At 36.2% G+C, this 15,898-nt stretch overlaps 2 protein-coding genes across 4 annotated transcripts; both read left to right on the top strand.

The window, feature by feature from the left end:
- Positions 1–1,538: 1,538 nt before the first annotated feature.
- LOC143367637 (lipase 3) lies at positions 1,539–6,644 on the top strand. 2 transcript variants are annotated; one of them, XM_076809647.1, is made up of 6 exons: positions 1,539–1,885; positions 2,371–2,538; positions 3,711–3,907; positions 4,040–4,286; positions 5,688–5,937; positions 6,068–6,644. In XM_076809647.1, the coding sequence occupies exons 1-6, from the start codon at positions 1,844–1,846 to the stop codon at positions 6,361–6,363; spliced, it is 1,200 nt and encodes a 399-aa protein (XP_076665762.1). In that variant the 5' UTR covers positions 1,539–1,843; the 3' UTR covers positions 6,364–6,644. The 2 variants fall into 2 exon arrangements, with proteins under 2 accessions (XP_076665762.1, XP_076665763.1); XM_076809648.1 differs by lacking the exons at positions 1,539–1,885; positions 2,371–2,538 and adding an exon at positions 2,600–2,704.
- Positions 6,645–7,764: 1,120 nt separating this feature from the next.
- Rep (Rab escort protein) lies at positions 7,765–15,515 on the top strand. 2 transcript variants are annotated; one of them, XM_076811073.1, is made up of 11 exons: positions 7,765–8,091; positions 8,166–8,232; positions 10,096–10,290; positions 10,338–10,542; positions 10,824–11,061; positions 11,311–11,533; positions 11,623–11,829; positions 12,185–12,309; positions 12,401–12,561; positions 13,702–13,878; positions 14,057–15,515. In XM_076811073.1, the coding sequence occupies exons 1-11, from the start codon at positions 8,043–8,045 to the stop codon at positions 14,222–14,224; spliced, it is 1,815 nt and encodes a 604-aa protein (XP_076667188.1). In that variant the 5' UTR covers positions 7,765–8,042; the 3' UTR covers positions 14,225–15,515. The 2 variants fall into 2 exon arrangements, with proteins under 2 accessions (XP_076667188.1, XP_076667189.1); XM_076811074.1 differs by having other exon boundaries at positions 7,766–8,091; positions 10,359–10,542.
- Positions 15,516–15,898: the final 383 nt, after the last annotated feature.

The raw sequence follows: 15,898 nt of genomic DNA, 5'->3' as shown, positions 1-15,898 counted from the left end.
TTGCATAGGTTCGTGACGCTTACGCTTTTCAATTGCGTGGCGTACGCGTACGTCGTACGGCCTCGATATACAGAATCATAAAGAACAGTCGAAGGAAAACGTTTGCGTAGCTTGTCCCGATCTTGATACCCAAAATTCGGTTATATACATGCACTTTACATGTTCAGCACTACAGTGCACGAGTGCATTCTTTATTTATTTTCCTAAAACAAAACCACAAAACCGAGCTGTCGATCTGCGTACATACGTATCGGAAATTGTTCTTGGAAATATGTGTCAACGACGATAGCGATAACAGGTTTCTTAAGACTTTCACGCTTCACGTTTAATTGAACGTTGTTGAACGTTTGTTTGCTACTAAAGAATACGCTACGCGTCCTACCAACCTCGTCCAGAATACAAAAGTTTATGCAAATAATTACGTACTAATCACGTGCTGTACCGTTTGTGGTGGGGCAAAGATAGTATGTACAATTAAAAAAAAAATGTGTATGCGTTGGATATTCAGCGCTCACGCGATCATTTGGGTTTCCTAGGAGCGTGGACCAGGGTGGCGAGAAAACCGGCTACCAGCGGTGCTATTTTAAAGTGGGGCCAGCTACCGTGGTAGCTATTTAGATTGGGGGGCGGCTACCCACGTCCACGCATGCGCGCAATGACGTCGCGACCATCGAACCAATCAACGCCAAGATGAAAATCGCAGGAAAATTCACCGACGCCAGCGCCAAACCAAGCCAAGTGGCGTGAAGCCAAATGAGGCCGCGGCCAACCAGCGTCGCCGGGGAATCGGTTGTCGACGCTGGTTGGCTGCGGCCTCACTTGGCTTAGCGCTGGCGTCATGTCGTTTCTCATCTAGGCGTTGATTGGTTCGCGTTCACGCCACTTGGCTTGATAATTTGTCAAGTTAATAGCGAATTCGGTACCTCGCACTGACTCTGCACTGGTGCCAGAAAATGATTTGGATTGGTTGCTGCTGAGAGAAACGAAGAGAGCTCTATAAGAATCAACCAATCAAAGTCATTTTCTGGCACCAGTGCAGAGTCAGTGCGAGGTACCGAATTCGCTATGAAATTCTGACAATTTGAATACATTTTCATTATATTACGTTTTAATATAATTCCAAGATCATTCATCGACCCCAATACCTTTCCCCTCACAAGCTTTTAGATAATTCGTCAATTTAAAACTATGACAATATGAGTACACTTTCATTATTTTGCGTTTTTAAATAATTCTTATTCGTCGACACCTTGACCTTGCCTCACCAGCCCAAGTATTTGACTGAAAGCACCTTTATGTACTTGCAGCTCATTTTGATTTCACATCCTTTTTTTTATTTTGTAATTATTATTATATTCTACTTTTTGTGATTCATTTGATTTCACGTACTTGGCGTAATTTGTTTACCCTCTTGAAGTTTTTAATGGGGATTCATTTGATTTCATTGATAGTGCATTATATCATGACGTTACAAGAATTTATTAAATTGGCGCGCATGCGCAAGAACCACATTTATTTGTTACCTTAATCCATGCGGCAGTATAACTGCGTAAGTATAACGCAGTGTGTCACTGCGAGAGCGTTAAGTTTCATGGGGCAGAGTCGTATCTGGACAAATTAAACGCGCGAAATCATTTCGATATTTCTCGGTCTTTCGGCGCTCATCTAATATTGCATCCGATGTGTCAAAGGAGGTTTTTGTTTCCTGTTTAATAAATTTCTGTGAAAAGCAGAGTTAAAAGATAAAGAGAAATAGCAAGAGGAGAACAGAGTGATTCTTGGTGAAAGTTAGGCGATATTTCTCCGTGACGGAAATCAGCTTCTGTCGTCAGTTGCTCGTATAATGAGTGCAGCAACCAATCAGGATGACACTCACATGACAACAGTAAGCTCCTTCCGCCTTTCGTGCTATTACATTCTATTCCTAATTGCGCCTGTCAGCAGTAGGTATCAAAGTCTAAGTACTTTGATTCCCACGATTCTACGAACGAATGAACTTTGCTATTAATTATGTGAAATATTTTATTTTCCTGTATGTTGTGTCAGGATTATTTGAACTTCCTTTGCATCTTCCATTGTATGATCTCATGTGTTTACTTCACACTCATTGACGTAATTGTAATAGGGTATTTAAATCTTCGAGCATATACGATTTAAATTGATCCTCCATCTTATTATGATAACGTCAGAACAAAAGATAAAAAGAAGCAGTCTGAAGAGGGGGAATATTCTAGAGACATAATAGTTTCCTTAAGTCAAGATAAATATTACTTGTAACTTCGTTTGTATTCAAGCAATTGGTAAATGACGATGTTTACATTCTGTACGATGCTACTGTTATTAATAACAATAAACTGATTTGCTTTTTAGCCAGAACTGATCAAGGCTCATGGGTATGTGTCAGAAACACATCATATTTGGACAGAGGATGGATATTGTTTAGATGTACATAGAGTACTTCCCCCGAACGGATATGAAAATTCGTGCGGTGACCTCAGGGAGAATATAGAGGTCCAAAATGACAGGAAAGCGGCAGAGGTAAATTACTTTATAAATGATCTGTAACTCTTTGAGTACGACAAACACAGAGATGCATAAAGTGTGGGTAAGAAATATGATGGTGAGATTTCCACGATTAGCATATTTTAAGTATTTCGATCTCTGGACCCGAGAGCTTAGTAGAAGAAACGTAAACGTGGAAAAAGTGACCATGTGATTAGGTATATAACTTATCTATTAACACGTTGATTGCCACAATACTTTCTCCAGTGGCCATTGGAGACCAGCATTATTACCTGTTTTAAAATAAGATAAGATGAATACCGACTAAAATCTTTTGCAGAACATTGTGAAGCGAAATATTCTATTGTGGGCAAAACAAATAACTTGCGTAGCAGTCAATGTGTTAATCATTTCAGTATCCATACTCCGCACATGCTTTGCTTTTATGAGTCACTATTTGTAAACCCACACCTTCGGAATGATTGCATTATACAATGCATCAATGATGGTCTTACATTATGCAACCATTCTGGCGTTATTTTAGCACGTTTGGCGATGATACATGTGCTGCATGCTATTCTTTAAATATTTTCATATAAAAAAATGCACCGAATCATTTCGAATTAAGCGATTAAGTCAAGTAATTAAAAGAACCACTTATTCTGTGATTTGCGAATATTCGATTCAGTGCATTTTCTTCTATTGTTACTTCTCCTACAAACAACTTTGAAAGCCTGAAACAATAACTTATGTTGATTGAATTGAGGAGAATGTATATTGAAATTCTATTATGAGAAAAATGTAATAAAGAAAATTCAATCAAATCCCTAAGATGCATTTGCTTAGGAATAATATAGTTTCATCAAACTTACATCCTCTTTGAAACTATAAGCTTCATTAGATACATATTTCTGTAAAATATTGTCATAAATGAAAGAACTTGAAACATAAATTATAGTATCAATCGATTCGTCTTGACGAGACCTTCCCAATGGTGTATAGCAATCGCTGCTCGCTCGTAGGTCAGTAATCCCCTCTGAGACTTAACATCGTCCTTTCTTTTTGTACAAGCTTTTAGTGAATTTTGCAACAATAGAAGTTCAAAGACATTCAACTTACAGTACATTACTCTTAAATAAACTTATATTGAAATCAAATAAGTATTTAATGTTGAATAAGCAAATGAGAAATTCACATTAAATTCACAGGTTCGTGTACCGATCCTCATTCATCATGGACTGCTGTCGAGCTCGGCTGACTGGGTACTATTGGGCCCAAACAAGGCCCTAGCATACCTCTTATGTGACAATGGGTACGACATATGGTTAGGAAATGCAAGAGGTAATGCATATTCCAGAAAGCACAAACAGTATACGACTAAAGACAGAGAATTTTGGGATTTCAGGTAATTTCAGATTGTAAAGTTATCGAACACGCTACAAAACGAATAAGTGAATGTAAATGTAAAATTGATAAATGAATGTGTAAGAAATTGATTATATTAGTTAGCAGGTGAATAATTGCACTAACGTTTTAGTTGGCATGAAATTGGTTATTACGATTTACCAGCAACGATAGACTACATTCTAGAGCAAACAGGATCTACCGAGCTCTACTATGTGGGCTATAGTCAAGGTACAACTGCATTTTATGTTATGGCCAGTGAGAGGTCTGAATACAACAGGAAGATTAAAGGAGTGGTGAACTTGGCACCCATAGCATTCCTTTCAAATCACAGGAGTCCTTTGCTAAAATTTGTGGTTCACTTTTATGGACTAATGGAGGTGTGTTTTTAAATTTATGAAATAGTCTTTAATTGAGGACCTCGCAGCAAGAGGGGTGCAGCTCCATATTTACCAACTTCGAGTAAATTAGGAAAAACTGTTTATAAAATTATTGCTTTGACTTAACATTGAAAAGAGAGCACTAATTGAAAAATATATGTTTCCATAAAATAAGTGGTAGTTATGGAATTGCTAAGTTTTTATTGCTATTTTTGGCGAATTTTTCAAATTTAGGACTGCCCCGCTTATTTGTTATCGGATTTGCATCAAACGTGCACCAAACGATGTAGAATTTTTTTACGTGGATTACTAAAAAACGGAGCTGCACCCCTCTCGCTGCAAAGTCCTCAATTATGATCAGAGGTGGTCCGATTGCAACAGCATTATATACTAAAACCTGATATTAAATTAGATTGCTAGAAGAACCTGAATCTAAATGGTTTCAAGTTACTCAGTCTGTATGACATCGGTCAGTTATTCTTTACTTTTTTTTAAATTACGAATTGAAATAACATGTTATTTATATTCACACAGTTTGGCCTATATAAAGTGGGTCAGTAATGCAGGCTATTTTCTAAAAAATTAGTAGGGATTGTAATAAATCTTTTCTATATGTTAGGATTCTCTAATGTCCTTTGTGCGACGTTCGTGGTATTATTACTATTCCCTACATCTATACATCTAGATTTTACTTTCAGTTGGGTATCATTAAATTTTTTTTTACTAAAGTCGAATAACATTCATCACTAAAATTCAAATCTCTTAAACAGAATATTTATAGTAATTCTTTATAAGTTTCTTTATAAGTTTCTTGTGAATATATTATTTTGAGGTATGCATACAATGTTATAAAAAAATTTGATTACGAAACAGTTAAAACTATTTACATATAAAATACTAAAATTCTCTTTTGCGAGGACAATTTATATTGGAAAACTTCTGCTATTTACTACACATATCTTCTGAATTCGTTTTTATTGGCACAAAAGATTATTATTAAACTATAAAGGAAGCATTAATAGCAGTCGGCATTTGAAATCATTTAAGTATCACTTATTACATTTATCGCAGTACTGATTTTCACAGTGAGAACTAAAATTGGAAATTAGAAATTAATGAAAATGTAAGCAATCGTTCCTTGATCACTTTACCCACCAAATATTTCTACCATACAGTATCAACTTTAATAGTACAAAACGATATAAGTGTTTTAGATCTTTAACATCCCCCCAAATATATACTTGTTGAAAGCAGTTATTATTATACATGTGTCCTTTCAGTAAATTAAAAGGATACGAAACAGAATAAACTCGTATATAAGGTGTAGGTAGGTAAACCCACCTCTGGTCAGGGGATTTTTCAATATCGTTAATTGACACTTCTATAATGAGCATGTTTCAGTGGGGATCCTCTTATTGCAATGTACATCAGTGGTTCCCCCGCAATAGGTTACAGGCACGAGCCCTGGGTACAATAATTCGAAATGCGCCAGGTAGTCTCACTAAAAGTTTCTGCATGGGATGGTTCTACTTGATCGCTGGATTTGGTAGTGATCAGTTAGACAAGTCTATGCTGCCCTTAATTTTGGGACACTTTCCGGCTGGCTCTTCTGCCAAGCAGATGATTCATTACAGCCAAAGTATAATATCAGGTAAATACTTCATAATTTTAATTTAAAAAATAATAAAAAAAGTGCATAGAATCGTGACAACACTATATGACAACTATTATAATATTTCAAATTAGTACTATTTGTATGTTCTTATTTATTTCTTTAATAGGATCGTTTCGTAAATTTGATTATGGAGCGACTGAAAATCTAAAGATTTATGGATCAACGCAACCACCAAAATACGATCTTGAAAAAGTAAAAACACCAATTGTAATGTTTTACAGTGAAAATGATTTTCTAACCGACCCTGCGGATGTAAAAAAACTCGTTGCTAGGCTGCCGAATGTTATAGAAACCAGGAAAATTGAGTATTCGAAATTCAATCACATAGATTATTTATGGGGTAGAGATGCCAGAACGCTTCTTTACAATGCCGTTTTGGGAGTTTTAAAGAAGTTTAGATAAGAAGAATTTCTTACCAAACTACGTATTTATTTAACTTGTATATAATATTAATGTTGTTACCTACATTAACCCTTTAATCCCAGAAATTGAAACTTCAATTGAGTATATGCATTTTTGAGGAGCTTTTATCGCTCTTGGATCCTTTTTCTTTTTCATAATTGGTTACATTATTAATACGTAATTTGATTCGATATAATTTTAATCTTGTAATTACTGTTATCTAAAAGCCTGCTTTTATTATTTACGTTATGTATGTGAATAAATTTTTTTAGGTACAAAGATCAACTCTTAATTTTTTACGCACTGCCGCGTCCCGCGACTCGAATAAATAAAATTTTTCAACACCTGCATGAAAATGGCTGTTTTTTTGCAACTACTGAGCGGGAGCAAAATGACCAATTTGTTTTCTACTTTTCCCAAGGGAAAGACTTTACGCGCATGCGTATTCGCAATTTTTTTACTTTGCTCCTGTTGCGTGACCTTCTGGGAAATGCTCGCTTCTCTTGGGGAATTCGAGTGCGGGACGATGCCCGTGGAACGCTAAGGCGTTCTGCTCTTTGGACGCGGATTTTTAATGATGAATATAATAATACTGTAATAAAACGATTTGAACACAAATAACTGATAACTTTAAGGATCTCAATAAACGATTTGAAACGATACAAATAAGGAATTCACAAGGTTTTTAATCGCACGTCTGTTCACTTCTGCTCTCCGGGCTCGAGTGCTTTTACGAAGCAATTTTTTGTTAATTACAAAATGTCCTTAAAATCTAAAAACCAATCAAATATTTATAAGCTAACTTCCTATTGGTCAATCCATTTCCTTTCGGTTATCGATTTTTAGAAACAAGCGTTTAACAACATTGCGCTGATTTTACACACTTCGGAAAAGGGATCAAACTTAGGCCGGTTTTCATAGTCGCTACTTATTCTTAAGCAAATGCTCAAGCATGCGGCATCCTCTACTAACCTAGTAGCTAGTAAAGGATGCCGAATGCTTAAGCATTTGCTTAAGAATAAGTAGCGACTATGAATACCGGCCTTAGAGCATATATATATGGGGCGAATTCCACTTACTCCCGAATTGCCCGGGTTAATATTCTAAAATTTATGAAAATCTTTTGAAATATGGAAGAAAAATCTGTGAAAGAGTCATTCTCGAAAAATACAGGTTTTTAACTATAAATTACTATATTTGTGATATTCATTTTATTACAAAAACGAAAAAATACTACGGTCGTGGGTGCGGGCGATTTGGGCGTAAGTGGAATTCGCTCATGGAGGGTTCATTGAAAGCTTAGAGCATACACTACTGGAGATCTCGGCCTGTCTCGGCCAAGCAGTGGCAAGTAGAGACACTAGCGGCAAGCAGTGGCTATATAGTGTGCAGCGTGTGCAGCTAGTGTGTTGTCTTTCGTGACTAAATCCTGACGAATCAGCGCCGAGTTCGGTTGCGACCTGGGGCGTCCTGTTCTGTCAAACTGGAGGTTTGAGGGTGTCGTGAAACAGTGAAAGTTCGGAGCGAAAGCGAAGCGACGGGAGTGGCCCTTTATTCAGCATAATTGGCGAATCCCGATAGAAATGAATTGATTCCCTTGATCGTTCTCTCACGGAGTATCGAGGCTATTTCGGTTCGGAATCCTTTCTATTCTATCGCAGCAGTCGCAACTGGAAGCCATGGAAGACGATCTGCCGACTGAGTACGATGTCATCGTCGTTGGGACGGGTATTGATTTTTTACACTATGCGTCTCATTTACTTTGTAATCGTTGTGCGTAATCGTTCGTTAATTATCTGCAGGTATGACGGAGTCCATTGTCGCTGCAGCTGCGAGCAGAATCGGTAAAAAGGTCCTTCACCTAGACAGGTATGTCGGACTCTCCTATCTCCTCCTACATCCCCTCCCCACCTCTTTGTTCCGCTCGCTCATTTGCTTTTTCTTCCACCCTCTATTGCTCTCTTATTCTTTCCTCCTTTCCTATATTTGTGTTCCGCTGAAAAATATCACATATTTTCTGTTTTCTGTGCGAATGTATATAGATATGTATCTGTACACGAGTTTCTCTTTAATATAGCAGATGCACTTTTGCGTAATAACTGATTATAAATTCTGCATGTAAAAAATATCTGTTCTGGTAATTTAATTCTGAAAGTTACGCTGTGCGTACGTAGCTGCATTCCTATCTGTTGGTTCCAGATGTTTAGTAAAACTATGAGAATGTACAAATAAACGTATTTAACAAGTAAATAATTAATTCCTTGTTGGAAAAGTATGGACGCAGGTTTCTTTTTTTATTGCATTTACTGCTAGGAAACTGGAATACAGATTCTTTTAAATTTTTCAATTAATAAGAAATATTTAACATAGGAGGATGTTTATATAATTGTCTATTTATTATGTAAATTATGTCGCGTCATACATTTGTCTTCTGCTTTCTTCAATAGCTGCCTTTGTGATACTGAATACATATGCAAAATTATTACTTTTATTCCATAGCTAGTTAAGTAATTATTTATAAAAAAAGAGTGAAATACACATAGATATTTATATCAGAGAACAAGTAAATTATTAATATCCTAAATAACATAACTAACATTCTGTACTAGTACAATTGCTTCATTCGAATATGTTTATATTTATTTCACTTCACTGTTTCGATGTCGCTTGAAACTTGAAATTTTCAGTAGAAGCTTGAAAACCATTTGAAAATTTGATCGCAACGCTCACTTATATGGAAATAGTAGTTGTGCTAAGTTCTCCCTAGTTTCACCTTTTCCCTTTGTTTCGCAATTTGGAGTAACACAACAAAGAATGTGTGCGTGTGCATTCAGGAAAGTTTTGCTTTGCGTAACGAATACTATAGGTCACTATTAAGCTACATGGCATGTAACATGTTGAGTTATTAATTTCTGCTCTTTAAAAATAGTATGCTGTAAAACAATAAAAACTATAGAAACATATATATGTGAAGAACAGTTGCTATTTATTGTACCTGTAGTATAATAAGTGATTTTTTAATAAATACATATGATTGACATATGTTACACGTTGTATAAGAGTTTGAAAGCATCTGATCGGCTCCTTTGATATTAAGAGCAACTACAGTCATTCACTACTAAACGATACGTTGGTTCCTCACAGAAAGATATCTGTGTAAATCTCAGATCTCCAAGACTAGAATTGCTGTTCTGTAATTATTATTTTGTTTAAGTACGACACAATGAATAGTATGATATAATACAGAAATAGTCCGTAGTCTAGTTAGCGGAGCAATAAGCTGCTAAAATATTGTCTGTAGTGATGGGATCTGAAGCGCTTCGAATCTATATGTATGACGAAAACTTTGAAGCACTTCGAACATGATTCGAAGCTTAAAATTCTTGAAAGTCTTGATAAGTGTTGAGTCTAGATAGGTTTTGAAAGTCTTGAAAATGAACATCTGGTTGCCAAAAACTAGCCAGGTTGATCGGCCAGAGGGTCTCGCCAGGGTCGCGGTTTATGACTGTATTGTCCCGCGAGTTGGCGGTGGACGTGTGTACGGGTCCGAAACCTACCAAGCCTTTGAAGCAAGAGCTGCCAACACGATCAAGACTTTCAAGATATTCAAGACAGATCCGAAGCGGTTCGAATTCCATCACCACTTGTCTGCTCAGGCCCTGCCATACCAAAAGGGTTGAACAGATTTTCCGCGTTATTGGTATTAAATGTGATTAAGTAATTATTTTGTAGTAACGAATATTATGGTGGCCTCTGGGCAACATTTAACTTTGATGGTCTGCAAAAATGGATAGAGGACCTGAAATCTTGTAAAGACGATACCAAGGATATATTTGGAATAGATCTGCAAGCCGACGAGAAGTTCTTAAAAGCCAGCGACGAATATTCTGCTGTCGAGAATATCGAAGAGACCTGGTACATTTCGAAGTAAGTCTTTTATTTATATTTCTGTTCTGGTACAACGATTGAAAAAGTCAAGCACATTTCTGTCGCAGCGAGTCCGACCTGCCGGTGGTTTCCTCGAAAGATACCCAGACTGATACCATTGGAGATGGCACTGGTGGTGGTGACGAGAAAGCGGACGATGATAAAGTCGAGAAGAAGGAGAATGTGAAACACTGGAGTATAGATCGCATAAGGAAGGAGTACAGAAAATTCGATATCGATCTGGCACCAAAGGTATAATAGAAATCAAAGAATTACATTTCAGATATAAGAAATATACTTGGTAGCACGTTTGATAATTAAAATCCCTTTAACACATATAGTAAAATTTTTATTAACGAACTGAAATGTAAAGAATAATAATACAGTGTAATAGCCATAATAAGCTAATTTTAATAGTTTTTTAAAAGTTTGCTGGAGTTTGAAATTTTCTCCTCATTTTTATTTGTGATAAGATTTCTGTTGTCTTTAATAACAGGTGAACAACTATTCCAAATTGTATTTGCTTGTAACAGCTGCTGTTCGCACGAGGTGAACTGGTTGAGCTACTGATTTCCAGTAATATCTCTCGTTACGCGGAATTCCGATCGGTCTCTAGAGTGGCTACGTTTATGGATGGGAAACTGACGCAAGTACCTTGCTCGAGGGCTGATGTATTTGCGAATAAAACTGTTAGTCTCGTTGAGAAGAGAATGCTTATGAAACTGTTGACTTCTTGCATGAGGCAAGGTGCTGATAGCCCGGAGTTTAATGGTAATTATCCTCTTAATTTATGCATATACACTTGAGTGATTCTACAACGCGAGGGTTACATTAATAATGTTTTCTAATTTTTATATTCTCTCTTGTAATATAGAAGCAAATTATTCATTAATATATTTGAAAGAAACTTCAGTATGTTGGTCGATATAAAAGCTATTATGAATGCCAAAGTTGTTTTAAAGAATATCATAATGCAATAATTTGACTTTGTGGTTTTAAGTGAATTATTCCTTTTAATAGGATTCCAAGACAAGAGTTTCTTAGAATATCTGAACACGAAGAGTTTGACACCAATCGTGCAGCATTACATTGTTCAGGCAATTGCAATGGCCACTGAAAAGACTTCTTGTAGGGATGGTGTAAATCGCACAAAACATTTTCTTAATAGCCTTGGACGTTACGGAAATACACCTTTCCTTTGGCCTATGTATGGAAGTGGAGAACTGCCCCAATGCTTTTGCAGGTAAATTTCTTGCTGCCACTTATGTTGCGATGTTCCATCATAGTGTTCGAATATTATAAAATAAATATTATAATCACCGCTTTCCGTAGACTGTGTGCAGTATTTGGGGGAGTGTACTGCTTGAAAAGGCAACTCGATGGCGTAGTAATAGACAACGATAAGTGTAAAGCTATAATTAGTGGCAAGCAAAGATTAACCCTGGAACACTTGGTTGTTGGTCAAGGCCATCTGCCTCCAGAGATCGTAGCCTCTGAAGGAGAGCAGCGAATATCACGTGGAATTTTCATTACGGATAGGTAACGACTCGAGAAGGAAAAAATTCCATTTCTTCGTTTGTAATTTTAAGAATTAGATTATTTTTATAATTGAAACAAGATTCTACTGAGACTAGAAAACAAGTACACTCTTTAATTGAATGATTAATATTTATTACAAAATTAAATATAGAAATTAAATTAGTTTTCGAATTAAATTAATTAGAAAGTTCATAAATGTGAGAGTGGATTCAAGAAAGTTGTACAATCTATTTGAATTCCTTCGACTTCAGTTGTAGGCAACTTAAAGTTGATCATAGCTTACGTAAATTTGTACATATTCTAGCGAAGGACTGATTTAAATAATTTTTATACAATTTAATGTTGCGTTTTGTAGGTCAATTATGCAAGGCGAAAAAGAGAATTTGACACTTTTGTATTATCCGCCAGAAGAGCCTGGTCAGGAACCCGTTACATTGATTGAATTGGGACCATCTACAAATGCTTGTCCTCAAGGACTATGTATGTAAATTTTCATAAGCTTTTAAATTGTTACATTTCAATAGCACACTTAATCATTAAGCTTCACTTCTAATGGCTCGTCGGTTTACAGTTATGGTTCACATGACATGTAAGCGAACGACGAACGCAAAGGAAGACCTGGCCTATGTCGTCAATAAATTTTTAAGAGCGGAAGCATTCGATCCGTTGGCCATTCGTTCGTCTATTCATAGTCATACGCAGACTGTCTCTCCGGAGAAGAGACACCTTCAGGTATGTTTTTCGTAAATATTCCTAAAAAGTAGCTTTTATTTCTCTTCTACTGTGATTACTACATATATGGCAAATCCTCTCGGTGCCACAGACTTCGCTATTAAGAAGAAATGTAAATATTTTCGCTCAAAAATTGAAGAAAACTGGGGATTCTCTCCTTTCATTTATCGAAAATGTTATTAGATTTATCAAATCTATACTGTTAGTATTTGGAAAGGGAAGGGGAAAGAAAAGGAAAACAATCTGGAAACTGAAAGATCAGGTAATCGAAACGGTCAAGGATTTTGTATATTTGGGATTCCATTTACAGAAAAATGGAAATGTAAAGAAAGACATACAGGAAAGGGTGAAAAAGCAAATATGGCAGTACGGCAAGTATGTGGCATAGGGGAAAGAATTTTTAAAGATAATTTCAGGAGAAGAATGCTCATGTTCGATTACTTGATAAAAGGAATTCTGTTATAAGGAGTGGAACTTTTCGGATGGAAAGAAAGGATGGAAATAGAGGCGATACAAATAAAGTACATTAAATGGTGCTTAGGTTTAGATAGGTGCGCACCGTTGTATATAGTCCTACAGGAGACGAATAGGGATAAGATTAGGATAAAGGCGGGAAGAAGGGTGTTAAAGTATGAGGGTAGGATCAGAATGGAGGGGCGTAGTAACTTATTAAAAGAATGCCTCAAAGAGAAAAATGCAAGAATGAATGGAACGTGGTGGGAGAGGGAAATGATAGAATATACGAGAAGAAATGGATGGAATCAGAGCGGAGTAGAACAGTTGAGAGCGGAAGGGAAAGATATACGGAAAATTCTGTCGGATAGGGATAGAGAAATACAAGGGCAAGAGCAAATGTTAAATAGAAAACTTTAATGTTAATTTTTATTGGGAGAAGGAATTTTCAGGCGACATGATACTTGAAACAAGTTTTACATCTGCCTATTATTTACAGTATTCCTTAATTTGTTTAAAAATTAATTAATTTGAAGATCAAACTATCTATTCCAATAAAATGAAAACGTTTACTAGTTTACGCTAGATATTTCCCGTTCTAAAACGTGTTATATGTTTTACTTGTGCATAGCGGTAATACTAATACTCATTGTCAGATTGAAAAGTAGAAAATGTTTGTGCTTGTAGGAAGGTGGCCAAGGCGATAAAGAAGAGGTTGCGGAGAGTCCAAAGCCCCAAGTTTTATGGTCATTGTACTTAAATCTACCTGCAAGTGATATTAAATTAAATGACACCGCGCCAAATAATCTCCATCTGTGTTCCGGTCCGGATTTAGAGCTGGATTTCGATTTCGCGGTCAATCAGGTTGGGTAGTTTTTATTATATCGCTATTACGATTCAATTTTTTTATGCCAAGTGAGATTTCACAGATATTTGTGAGCAGCCTTAATTACTTAAAATGAATCGAAGAAGTAATAGTTTGAGGAACCTGTAAACGAGACATTCTCACTTATTTGTCATTGTAAAAAAATAACTTTTCAAGGCGAAGAGCATCTTCGAGGCAATGTATCCCGATGAAGATTTCCTTCCACGAGCACCAGATCCAGAGGAGATCGTACTCGAAGGGGAGGATGCGCCTGGACCGAAGTTCGAGGGAGATACAGAGGCTGAAGAAAAGCAAGATGTTGAGAAGGCCGAGAAAGAGGAATAAATGGTCTTTTTTTCGCCTTTTCATCTTGAAAACACGGGCCAGCTCCCTTAGCCGCACACCTCTTTCTATCCAAAGTTACATGCGCCTTCTTACGTTTGAAAGTTGGGTAACTTTTATCCGAACAATTGACGAACTAATTTTTACGAAATTTGAAAACGTCAGTCATGTCCGTAAATAGTGCTAGACATTACATAAAGTGATCTTAATTTAAATGGTTATTTAAATAAGTATCTAAAGATAAAAGACTTTTATTTATTTTGTGATAAATATATTTAAAATATTCTTTTGTCTGGCACTCTTTGTAGACGGAACTGTTTGCCCGGGACAAACCTTATTTTATTCGGATAATTTTCGTGATTGAAGCACGGTAAAAAATTGTTCGTGAATTTTCGAATAAAATTTCGATCAACTGGCGCTCAAGTCTGCGTTACATACACTCGCTCTTTTATCGAATTACGGACCGACCGGCCGAAAGCATTCGTTTTTTCTGTCTCTACCTCCACCCCCCTTCTTCTTTGGTACACAAATTTCTTTTTCGAAGATTGAGTCTCGAGGAAATGGAGTGTAGATTTATGATAGCAAGTAAGAGAGACGTGGGAGGATCGATGAAACATTATTTAAAATAATGTTCAGGGTATCGCACAACGTTTGACAATTGATGTGAAAATTGAATCGGATTTAAAATAGATTCTAAATGAAATCTGCATCAGGGGGCGTGTAAATAATTGGATGGTTCATAAATGTAATCGGTATCTAGTTTATTCGAAATAATTAAGGCCTACTTGGCACCGATTACGTTTATGAGCTATACAGCGAAAATCTAATTCTCGTTGGCTCGTTCGGCCGCGGCAGCTTTTCGCCAGAAGTACGAAGACACGCGCACATCGTTCCACGTCCCTCTGCTATATTTATAATATTAATAAATATGGTAATGTCTTTTATCTGATCGTTAATACATATTCTACATGATTAGTGTATTTATTACGCATTGTATTACATAGCATAGTTTACTCATTATAAATTGTTAGCATAGGAACAAATTTAGACTGTGAGAAATCAATCGTTCCTCGACTATTTATTTCTTTTTCTTTTTTCGTAATTAATTGTTATACGTCATTTTCATCAATTGTCCCTATTATCGCTTAAACATTTGTTAGATGTCATTATTATTTCTCAATTCGAATTCTTCCGCAGAATATTTATTGCACCAGCTTTATTCCGTTGTTATTAGATTTGTACACATCGATTTTATATAGTTGACTTTGCTGATAACCATTGATTATTTATTGAATTTTGTTGCAGTTAATTTACCGATCCTTTCTATCTGACATTATTTCAAATAATACACATTCCGTTTAAATGGTAACGTTTTGAATATTTATACGGTATTTCAGCGAAAGGAAAGAAAAAAGGAAATGCTATCGGTTGGTTTCGCTCGTATAATATGAAAATTTTTAGACACATTGATCGTAGAGCGGCTTGAATGTCAGAATTGATAATCATCTCTCGCCGTTGCTGCTTCGATGTGCGCGCATTTATTTGCATTTAACTGATAATACGCCGTACTCAGCATTGAAATACAGTAAACTGATACGAACCGGAATATAATAATTCATTTCACCAAACATGTTTCCTAGAAGATGATTAATCATTAGAATTCTGGAAGGAAGCTTT

This window comes from Andrena cerasifolii, chromosome 4, assembly GCF_050908995.1.
Source record: "Andrena cerasifolii isolate SP2316 chromosome 4, iyAndCera1_principal, whole genome shotgun sequence".
NCBI classification, from domain to species: domain Eukaryota; kingdom Metazoa; phylum Arthropoda; class Insecta; order Hymenoptera; family Andrenidae; genus Andrena; species Andrena cerasifolii.
This window is presented reverse-complemented; position numbering and strand designations above follow the sequence as displayed.

Bases quoted from the DNA above. Each gene is read 5' to 3' on its own strand.
- Rep (XM_076811073.1), top strand. From the start codon at position 8,043: ATGGAAGACGATCTGCCGACTGAGTACGATGTCATCGTCGTTGGGACG. The intron at 8,092-8,165 runs GTATTGATTTTT...AATTATCTGCAG, and splicing joins TGTCATCGTCGTTGGGACGG to GTATGACGGAGTCCATTGTC. The intron at 12,310-12,400 runs GTATGTAAATTT...GTCGGTTTACAG, and splicing joins TGCTTGTCCTCAAGGACTAT to TTATGGTTCACATGACATGT.
- LOC143367637 (XM_076809647.1), top strand. From the start codon at position 1,844: ATGAGTGCAGCAACCAATCAGGATGACACTCACATGACAACA. The intron at 3,908-4,039 runs GTAATTTCAGAT...CTAACGTTTTAG, and splicing joins AGAGAATTTTGGGATTTCAG to TTGGCATGAAATTGGTTATT. The intron at 5,938-6,067 runs GTAAATACTTCA...TTTCTTTAATAG, and splicing joins CAGCCAAAGTATAATATCAG to GATCGTTTCGTAAATTTGAT.